Below are 11,236 nucleotides of genomic sequence, written 5' to 3' on the forward strand. Positions count from 1 at the left end.
CAGTCTAGCCCTGTGGTGAGTCCTTCCCCTCCCATACTGTCTCAAAAATAGCTGAGGAAAACCTGGCAACTGTGCTCCCTCCTGAGCAGTAGCTGTTTGGTGCAGTTAAAGGATCTCCTGGTAAGAGTAGGGTATAGGTATTGCCTCTTCATTATTCCAGTTCACTCTCTTATCATTGCCTTCACTCATATATACACATTTAGTAAGCCCAGTTCATTACCTCTGAACCTGAGGAAGATGCATGTGAGTGATTGTCCTTACTTAATATTACTCTCAAACCCAAATGCTATTAAATATTAAAATGTGTGTAAGTTTCCCTGGTGGCTCAGACAGTAAAGCGTCTGCCTGCAATGTGGGAGACCCGGGTTCGATCCCTGGGTTGGGAAAATTTCCTGGAGAAGGAAATGGCAACCCACTCCAGTACTCTTGCCTGGAGAATCCCACGGACGGAGGAGCCTGATAGGCTACAGTCCATGGGGTCGCAAAGAGTCGGACATGACTGAGCGAGTGCTTTGCCTTTGCCTTTTTAATACAATTTTGTTGTGTAGAAATATGACAGTAATCATACTTTACTGCCACCTCTAAATGGGTGGTAATCAATGTATTTTCACTCAGCTCTTTCTACCCAGCTTATATTGCACTATACATTCAGCTTGACATGTTATCTAAAATTGCTTGCTGTATATTTTTCCACATAGTGTTTCATTCCCTAATTTTCTCTTCTTTTGTTCCACAACTACTTTATCTGCACTTGTAATCCTTTTGAATTCAGTTTTTCCTTTCTCCAGAACCCTGTTCCCGTTCAGCCTTGTTTGCTTTAAAAACAAAACCAACAGCAAAGTAACACATATGTGGGTTCTTTGTTGATAATAGTAACATGTTCATTGTGACAAATTGGGAAACATACAGAATAAATAAATTACTTAAAAATAAGTCCACCGCTGAGAAAGAACCAAACCACTGTGAACATTTTGGTGTGCTTCTTCAAATCTGTAATGTGCGTGTGTGTGCATTTATAATGTGAAATTGGTCATTATTATTTTGTGTCTTGTTTTCACTTCACATTATATTATGAGCATTTTATTTCATTAAATGGTCTTTGAAGACATTTTTAATAACTGTGTGATATTTCTACCCTCAGCCAACTTTTTAGAGAGCCCTTTCCTAAATGAGCAGGCTTTGCTAGCCTGTTAATTTTTAGTCCCTCTTGCCCTCCTTTCCCAGGTGGTGCTAGTGGTAAAGAACCCACCTGTCAATGTAGGAGACATAAGAGACTCGGGTTCAATCCCTGTATCAGGAAGATCCCCTGGAGGAGGGCATGGCAACCAACTCCAGTATTCTTGCCTGGAGAATCCCTATGGACAGAGTAGGATCTCAAAGACTCAGACATGACTGAAGCTACTTCGCACACCCTCCTTTCACTAAATAGTCCATTTGCTAAATCCCTCTTCACTTTAGGAGAGGGAAGAGGGAAGGGAGCTATAATTTTTTGACTGCCAGGCATGGGGTAAGGAGCATATATACACATCTCTTAATTTTCCCAACAACTATGTGAGGTGGATATTACCATCCATGTTTTAAAGTTGAAACTAAGATTTAGAGACATTAAGTTATTTGTTTAAGTTAGTCAGCTAGCAAATGGTGGAGCCAGGACTCAAACCTAGGGCAGTTTACTCCAAAGTCCGTGGTTTTTCACCATGCTATTTTGCCTCGTATTATCCTCTAGTGAGCTCAGAAGCTATTACCCCTTTCCATGTTCTGGTTGGAATTGACATTTCTTTATCCCATTTTAGATGTCTCTACACCAAAACAGTCAGAATAGCAGTGGTGTGGAGCCCTGGGCCTAAAAGCAATAAGACCACACTTAGAAGAAATTAGGTTATTGACCAGAGAGGCTATTAGGACATAGAATTGTCCCATAGCTTGGATGCTTTTCTACTTCAGGCTTCTGATCATATACATCGGATGCCTCTTTGATAGAATGAACAAGATTTGTGAGATACCCCAAAACTTGCCCATAACGCTGTGTCAAAACTATGGTTTTTTTTTCCTTAAATGGATTGTTCTGCATGACATTTTCTTCAGTGAATGCACTAAAGGGGAGTTCTCTGAAATTTTTTACTCCCTTTACTAAATAGAAGCTAAGTTGTATGATTTGTGCCACAGCCTCCTGATTTGTATGATACCAACACATCCCTCAGTATGTCTCGAGATGCCTCTGTATTTCAAGATGAGAGCAATATGTCTGTCCTGGATATTCCCACTGCCACTCCAGAAAAGCAGGTGACACAGGTAGGATAGTCTTTTTCTCTTAGTGAGATTGGTAGTATGCTTAGGGGTAGGGGATGGATGAGTGATGGTGGTGATATATGACATGTGTCAAGGATGATGATCAGACCCCTTGGCCCTGGGAGTGAAAGCCTGGAAATGTGATTCCAATGTGGGATGGTGGCAGGTCACGTGACTGGCTTGTCTTCTGTCATCTTGGGCAGAGTCAGGCACAGCAGAACTTAAGACACAAGTGTGAAAAGTGTGTGAGGCATCAGAGTAGCCTGACTGGAAAGACCAGCTGCATTCAGAGACATAGTTCAAAATAATTGCCCTGCTACTTTACTGTACATCTGTTATCAAAGTTGTTCTTAAAATTAAGTTTTTTAAATTGGCCTTTTCTAGAGGTATCAGCAGATACTCCTGATCTGAAGCCAGAAATCTTATCAGCTGATCTCGGTCAAGGTTCCACTGGCGAGTGCAAAATCCAGGAGGGTTTTTCTGTCCCAAAGAGTCCAACACAAGCTAGGGAAAGCTTGTTTAGAAAGGAAGTCTCCTTGTGATGCTATACTAATAACAGACCAAGGACCTTCCTATTCTTTGGGTTTAATTTTTACCCTACCTGTGATTTCCAAAGAATGAATGGGGGAAAATGCACATGCTTTGAGCTGTGTAACAGCCCCCACTAGCTGTGGGGTTGGCCGGGATATCAGGGAGGAGCATCTGTCCTGGGTGAGAGCCCCTGGTTAACTCCTCCTACCGGCGTGTCCCTCAATGATGTACTATTTGTGTTCCTTACTCAGATGCACCAGGGCCGAGGTAGGCTGGGCGAGGAAGACTCTGATGTAGATATTGAAGGGTATGATGATGAGGAGGAGGATGGGAAACCTAAGACACCAGCCCCAGTGAGTATGCTTACAGAAAGCTTATGGTTTCATTATACCTTTATATGGTAGGTGCCCCAGAAGTACAGGACAGGCCAAGTCCCCAGGCGACACCATAGGGTCTCTATAGTGAGGCCCAGTATGACTTTAATCCTTGGAACCAGCTGACCAAATCTATCCACCAAAATTATATCTTATAAGGCAGCAAGGGGGCGGCTGGTGGTGGCTTCTGGTCTCTTACTTGGTCAGTTAATGGTCTCAACTGGTTTCATTTAGGAAGGTGAAGATGCAGATGGTGATCTTGCAGATGAAGAGGAAGGAACTGTGCAACAGCCTCAAGCCAGTGTCCTGTATGAGGATTTGCTTATGTCTGAAGGAGAAGATGATGAGGAAGATGCTGGGAGTGATGAAGAAGGAGATAATCCTTTCTCTGGTACATAGCTCACCATAGCACACTCAGGGCTCAGAGGAAGCTCTGGGCCACATATGCTGTTACCAAAAGCTATTCTTTTATTGAAGTCCCATTAATAGACCTCAGGGTGCTGAGCATTCACTCATAGGATGATTAAATTCATTGGTCTTAGAAGAGGTGAAAAAATACAGCATAGGTGGAAAAAGATGATAGTCAGAAAAGCAATGCCAAAGCAGCAAGTTTGATTGAATACTTGATAAAAATGAGAAAGATGTGTTATATGTGGCAATAGGGAAAGAAAATTAAGAAAAAGAGATGTTTTGTGAATTAATTGCCATAGTAGGGGAAGAATATAGAAGGAGATGATAGGGGAAAAAAACAGATTGGACTGAAATGGTTTTTTAATTCATTTTCAGAACTATAAATCTTGTCAGTGTTGACCCTAGGCAGTCCTCTGAGGTGAAGAGTCCGGGCAAGATACCTGTGTAGATGTATGGGATTAACTAGTTCTGGAAGACTAAGCCAAAGATGTTAATTCTGTCAAGCTTATCTCAGGATTTCTCTCTTTTCATAGCTATCCAGCTGAGTGAAAGTGGAAGTGACTCGGATGTAGGATCTGGTGGGATAAGACCCAAACAGCCCCGCATGCTTCAAGAAAACACAAGGATGGGCATGGAAAATGAAGAAAGCATGATGTCCTATGAGGGAGACGGTGGGGAGGCTTCTCATGGTTTGGAGGATAGCTATATCAGGTAATCGATAGCAACATGCTACGGGGGCTGTGGCATCAGTGCTCAGCTGTGATGTCAGAGGGCCCAGCATCATATTACTTTCATCCATCAAACATTGCTTGAGCACCTACTAGGGCCAGGCACTATGCTAGGCCCTTGGGGATACACAAAGGAGCAAGACATATCCTGCCCTTGAGGAGCTCACAGTCTAGTGGTAGAGACTGATACAGAATCATTGCAATACAGTGTGAGAAGAGCTATATAGCATAAGTTTAGTACAAAGTGCCAAGTCACACTGAGGAGGAGGAAGTGTCTCACTCTGCTTGGAGTAATCAGGGAGTGTCACAAATGAGGGGACATTTGAACTGGGCCTTACAGGATGAATAGAAGTCTACTAAGTATATAAGTGGCAGCAGGTGAGGAGATCCTTAGAGGTGAAACAGTATGTTCAAAGGCACAGAAATATAGCAAAGAAATTTCAGACCAAAGGGAAGTTGTTGGGAGTTGTGACTCTAGAAGCAGCAAGGGATTATGTCGTTAGAGAACCTTAACTGGTGTGCTAAGACATGTGGATTGTGGTTAATGAGAATCATCACTTTAAGGAAAAGAAAGTAACATCAAGTTTATGTGTTAAATAACTCTAGGGCAATGATTGGGCTTCCCTGATAGCTCAGTTGGTAAAGAATTCACCTGCAATTCAGGAGACCCTGGTTCAATTCCTGGGTTGGGAAGATCTGCTGGAGAAGGGATAGGCTACCCATTCCAGTATTCTTGGGCTTCCCTTGTGGCTCAGTTGGTAAAGAATCCTCCTGCAATGTGGGAGACCTGGGTTCGATCCCTGGGTTGGAACGATCCCCTGGAGAAGGGAAAGGCTAACCACTCCAGTATTCTGGCCTAAAGAATGCCATGGACTCCATGGGGTCACAAAGAGTCAGACATGACTGAGCAGCCTTCACTTTCACTTTCAGGGCAATAATAAGAAATTCAACTAGGATCTGTTAGGAGTGGAGGAAAGGGAAGGGACATATTTAAGAGCTGTTTAGAGGATAGATCATTTGGATTTAAGAGGTAAGGAGATTAGATACATAATGAATGCGAATGTCATTGACATAAGAAAGAGGGAATACAGGTATTAGATGGAGTGGGAAAGGAGGCAAAAAATGAATTTGTCTTTGGATATGTTAAGATACATATGATACATCTAAGCCAAAGGTATCCAGCAAGCTTCCCTGGTGGCACAGACGATAAAGAGTCCACCAGCAATGAGGGAGACCCGGGATTCAATCCCTGGGTTGGGAAGAGCCCCTGGAGGAGGGCATGGCAACCCACTCCAGTATTCTTGCCTGGAGAATCCCCATGGACAGAGGAGCCTGGCGGCCTACAGTTCATGGAGTTACAGAGTCAGACATGACTGAGCGACTAAGCACACATCCGGCAAGCAGTTAAGAGTCTTAATTCATCGAGCAAATATTTGTCACAAGTACAAAAGCAACTAGGATGTTATCCCTTCCTTCAAGGAGTTCAGTTTAGTGGGAAGTCTAAAACAGGCAAACAGATGATGATCACAGTGTAACATGAAAAGTGCTGTGATAGGAAACCACAGGATTTTTCTGGGGCTCGGGTAGGAGTGGAGTAGGGGAGCTGGTTAGAGAAACTAAGCTGAATCAGAGTAGGAATTAGCTAAATGAAGAAGAAAGGGAAGGGCATTCCAGAGACCAAGAAGAGCATGTATGAACACACAGAGACATGAAACACTTCTCAAGAATACAAGTAGCTCAGTGTGGTTGGTGCTTTTCATCATGATCCGTGTAATAGAGACAGTTTAAAGAGGTAGATAAGGACCAAATCATGAAGGGCCTGATAATTTTGAGCAGACATTGAATGAGAGTAGTATGATCAAATCTGTATTTTAAAAAGATTGCTCTGTACCCCAGAAGAAAGATGGGCAGAAGCCATGAATTAATTCACAGAAGAAATGCAAATGGCCAATAAATTATGAAAACTTAGCTTCCCTAAGAATCAAAGAAATGCAATAAAACAACCGAATGTAATTTTTTACCTATCAGATGGGCAAAGATTAAAATGAATAATAATGCCCAGTGTTGGAAAAGATGTGAGTAAAAGGACATTCAGAAACCACTGGTTGGTAATAGAAATTGAAAAAATGGGGTAGGTGAGAGAGGTATAGCAATTTATCTTACAAATCAGAAACTTAAAAAATGCATATCCTTTTTGGCCTCTCAATTCCATATCTAGGGAGTTATTCCATGGGAATAATAAAATAACCTTCATCAAGATGTTTGTACAAGGATGTTTATCACAGCATTGTTTCTAATAGTGGAATAATTGAAGACAGGTTAAATGTTCTAGTGAGAGACTGAAATAAATCATGTTACAGCCACACAGTGGAATACCACACAGCTGTTAAAATGATGCTATTGATGTATGTTTATTGACATGGAAAGATGTTCATTATAAACGTTAGTGAAAAAGCAGATTCCTGAAGAGTATATAGAGCATTCCAATTTTGTAAATTAAAAAAAAAATGTTTAAGCATCAAAGTAAACTGCATAGAAAAAATTTGGAAGGTCATATACTGAAAGATTATCTCTGGGTAGTAGAGTTATTGGTGATTTTTTTCTTTTTTTTCTGGTGTATATTCTAATTTTTTTAAAACCAGTAAACGTTCATTACTTGTGTGATTTTTTTTAAAGTAAAATTAAGAATAAACAAACAAACAAAAATAAAGAGCACTCTGGCAGAAATGTGAAGAAATTAATTGGGGAGAGCAAGACTGGAAGAAGACTGTTTACAGTGGTGCAGGCCAGAGATCTCAAAGAATGAAGCCAAAGCAGGCAGAATAGGGCTGGAAAGATGGGGATAAAGGTGAGATATATTGAAGAGGTAGAATCTTTAGGACTGTTGACTAATTGGATATGTAGGTGAGTGAGGCTATAAGTGGTCAACAAACCTACGAGGCTTATCAGAGCATTTATGGTCACGTAAGCTAGCAGTGTGTTGTTCAGGTGTAGGGGAGTTTCATTCAGATTCTTGCATATATGAAGTTGGCAAGTTGATGTTTTAGAATAGGATCATTTTTTTCTCAGGTACCCATAGAACAGTCCAGAGCCATCATTTTAGTGGCCAGGGGAGGTGAGATGGGCTGATCCCTTGGTGGCACTGAGAACGGGACTGGTCAGCTAGAGGATGGTGTCCGAGCTTGAGAGATGACATGTTTCTTTTCTCAGTTATGGGAGCTATGAGGAGCCTGATCCCAAGTCGAACACCCAAGACACAAGCTTCAGCAGCATCGGTGGGTATGAGGTATCAGAGGAGGAAGAAGATGAGGAGGAAGAGCAACGCTCTGGGCCGAGCGTACTAAGCCAGGTCCAGCTGTCAGAGGACGAGGAGGACAGTGAGGATTTCCACTCCATTGCTGGGGACAGTGACTTGGACTCTGATGAATGAGGCTTCCTTTCGGCCTCCTTGGTCCGCCTTCCCTGTTCTCCAGCCTAGGTGGCTCACCTTTCCCCCATTTGTTTATATTTATTTGTTACAGTGTCTGATCCTGAAACTACCAAATTAATTAATACTGTAGCTTTTTAAAAAATAATAAGTAAATGATAATAAATTAACTCTTTTGATTTTCCTGGGGCAGTGCCACCCTTTGTTTTAAAACCAGGCAACCCCCTTCCCCCACCACTAACAAAAAGAGAGCACTCTCCTCCTTCTGCAATGCTCTCCTTAACTCTATTAATTGCTCTTGGTATCATTTTGTTCCTGGGGAAGGAAGAGAAATTATGAAATATCTAATAATTTTATGTCCTCTTGATGTATTAGAAAATTGCCAAGCATGATATCATCTCAGTTTTCTAATTTGCAGGCTGTAACCATTGACAGCCCCCTGTTGGGACAGAGAATTGTGTTCTGGTGGACTCTGTACCACACTAAAACCATAAACCTATTGGACAAACTGAACTGCCCTTTATTTATTATTTATTTGATTATACAATGCCTTGTTCCTAAGTGGATTGGAGGCAAATAAATGATAAATCTTTGAAACAGCATATATGTCAGAAATGATATGTCGCCATGTAAATGTGTTCCGTCCCTCCCCCTCCAGGGGAAATGGTAGGGAAATGGTAAGTTCTTTAGGGCAAAGACTGTGTCTTCTGTTTCTTTTCATGCTTAGGATATGGTTCTGTGCAGAATAGGTACTCAGTAAATGTTCCTAGAATCATAAAATCCTCAACAGATTTGTTAAGCATCTGCTCCATGATAAGCATTCTATCAGCTCCTTGGGATGCAAAATTAAATAAGACACATTCCTTTTATTGAAAGATCTCACCATTAAATTGGGGGAGGGAGAGTGAAATTCAAAACATGTTAATAAATCATTACAGTACTGTAAGATAAGTGCAATTAAGCTAGATATAAAACATAGGAGAAAATAGAGGAACAGTCATGTCTGAAAAAGTCAGGGAAGTCTTCTTAGAGATAATTTTTAAGCTGACTGTTGAAGAATTAGTAGGAGCTTGCCAGATGGAAAAGTCCAGGCAGAGTGTCACATGAAATGAAAAGGCCAAACTCCAGAAATGGCAAATAGCAGAGTGTGTTCCTTGTTTGTTTGTTTGTTTGTTTGTACCTGCCTTGTTCCAGAAAGGATTTAAGGTGGTTTATGTTCCAGTCCCTCCATGCTGGAATGGCTCTAGGTGAGACTGAAAGATGGACAGGAAGCATATCATCAAGAGCTTTGAATTTGATGCTAATGAATGTGAATTTTATATTAATGAGAATGTGCTAGTGGAGAATGAAATGTGCTAGTGGAGTGATAAAATATGATTTGTGTTTTAGAAATTCTCAGTATATTGAATGAAATAAATTGAAGAGTCATGTGTAACAAGTGTGATCCCATTTTTATAAATGATAAAACCACATGTATATATTTATATGTGTTTATATATACTTGTATATGCAAAGGAAAAAGTCTGAAAGGATTTACACAAAGTGGTTGACAGTGCTAACCTCTGGGCAATGAAATTGGAGGGGAAGGGGCTATATGTTTATTTGTATATGGGGTGGGGCATTGTACTTTTATTTCTGTATTTGAATTTTTATAAGAACATATTATTTTTGTAATAAAAATTACAAAAAAATAATTCCAGTGGTAGTGTGGAGAATGGTTTGGAAGGTGGCAAATATAGTTGAACTAGGACTGTGGCATTCGGATAGGGAGGAAGAGGGTAAATTTGAAAGATATTTAGGGGACAGGTCAACAGGACTTGATGACCAATTGGCATTTGGGAGTGGAGAAGGAAAATGGAAGGTGACTTCCAGAATTTTGGTTTAGGAGATTGGATGGGTACATGGGATTCATTCATTCATTCAGCATTTATTGAGCCACCAGGCTTTCCAGGTGGCGCTAGTGATATAAAGAACCTGCCTGTCAATGCAGGAGACATAAGAAACCCACAGGTTTGATCCCTGAGTCAGGAAGATCCCCAGGAGGAGGACATGGCAATCCACTCCAGTATTCTTGCCTGGAGAATCCCGTGGACAGAGGAGCCTGGCAGGCTACAGTCCATGGGTTGCAAAGAATTTGGCACGACTGAGCCACTGAGCACACACGAAGGTCACAGAGAGCTCTCTATGCGAAAGAATCTGGACTTAATCCTAAAGATAGTAAGAATCTATTGAAGGATTTGGATAATTTTAGCAGCAGTTTGGGCTATGGACTATAGAACAGGACTGGATATGATTGTGAGTCATTTAAGCAAAGTATGAGTCAGTTGTTCTTATGCAAGAATAGGCAAAGATTTGAGAGAATTGAGGGGAGGTAGAATCTACAAATGATTAAATGTGAGGGAGATTTCACTTAATTAGTGAAGAAACATTGATTGAGCCTAGTGAGTACCAGGCATTATTGTTGGTGCTCTGACTATAGCAGTGAATAAAACATGGGAGAGGAAGACAGATAAGTGAATGAGAGTGAGAGAAGTACTCTGAAGACAAAGTGATATGAGAGGGTTTGGGGTGAAGGTTCTAATTTAATGGTCAAGGAAGACCTTGCTGAGTAGCTGTCATTGGTGTATAAATAAGCATGTGTTGTTGTGATAAAACATAAAAGTCTGAAAAAGGAAGCAATGAAAGAACCAAGAAAGTTACTTTGAAAGACTGGCCAGAAGTATGAGGAAACCAGGATACACATTTTTTGTTGTTCAGTTGCTAAGGTGTGTCCAACTCTTTGTGACCTAATGGACTGCAGCACACCAGGCTTCCTGTCCTTCGCTATCTCCCAGAGTTTTCTCAAACTCATGTCCATTGAGTCAGTAATGTCATTCAACCGTCTCATCCTCTGTCTCCCCCTTACTTGCAGAAAGGTCAATCAGATAAAGACTGAAATTTGTCATTTGGACTTGGCAGTTGGTGAGCCTTGTGAAAATAGTTTCCTTGTAATGGTGGGTACAAAAACCAGATGGCAGGTGGGTTGAAGAACTCAATGTGAAGAAGTAGAAACAGAGCTTGATTTGATTAAATAATAGCTGCCATTCACTTTGCCAGCTTCCGTACAGAGAGTTCTTATCTGATCTCATTTGATCCTGAACCATCTGAGATAGGTGTTACTATTCCTGTTTTACTAATGGGGAAACTGGACTGGAGAAGGGTCACCTTTAAGACCAGAAAGATGAGTATTGGATAGAGAAGCAGTAAGAAGGAAACCATACCTCTTGGCATTTGTAGACCCTGATAAGAAGTTTTGTCTATATCCTGAAAGTAGTGGGAAATTTTTCAGTGGGAGTAGAATTGAGCTTGAAAAGGTGACCTCAGGATTGTGTTTCCAAAACATGAGTTCTGTATCAGTGTAAAAATAGCCAGTCTTTTCCTGTTGGTAGTTTAGTTAAGCTTCTTTGGCAACTGCAGGGTTTTAGGAATTATGTTGC

The 11,236-nt window shown here is 41.0% G+C and overlaps 1 protein-coding gene across 7 annotated transcripts in view; it reads left to right on the plus strand.

Moving 5' to 3' along the window:
* The window catches only part of TAF1 (TATA-box binding protein associated factor 1), a 70,023-nt gene extending 60,828 nt beyond the window's left edge, over nt 1–9,195 (plus strand). For 4 of the 7 annotated variants that reach the window (XM_070291790.1, XM_070291791.1, XM_070291792.1 and 1 more), the window contains exons 35-39: nt 2,167–2,292; nt 3,072–3,173; nt 3,429–3,585; nt 4,139–4,316; nt 7,544–9,195. In XM_070291790.1, coding sequence (XP_070147891.1) covers nt 2,167–2,292; nt 3,072–3,173; nt 3,429–3,585; nt 4,139–4,316; nt 7,544–7,763 — 783 coding nt within the window. In that variant the 3' untranslated portion in view covers nt 7,764–9,195. The remainder of the gene's footprint in view (nt 1–2,166; nt 2,293–3,071; nt 3,174–3,428; nt 3,586–4,138; nt 4,317–7,543) is intronic. The other 3 variants (XM_070291794.1, XM_070291795.1, XM_070291800.1) reach the window with 1 other exon arrangement.
* Nucleotides 9,196–11,236: the final 2,041 nt, after the last annotated feature.

Source organism: Ovis canadensis, chromosome X (assembly GCF_042477335.2).
Source record: "Ovis canadensis isolate MfBH-ARS-UI-01 breed Bighorn chromosome X, ARS-UI_OviCan_v2, whole genome shotgun sequence".
Classification (NCBI taxonomy): domain Eukaryota; kingdom Metazoa; phylum Chordata; class Mammalia; order Artiodactyla; family Bovidae; genus Ovis; species Ovis canadensis.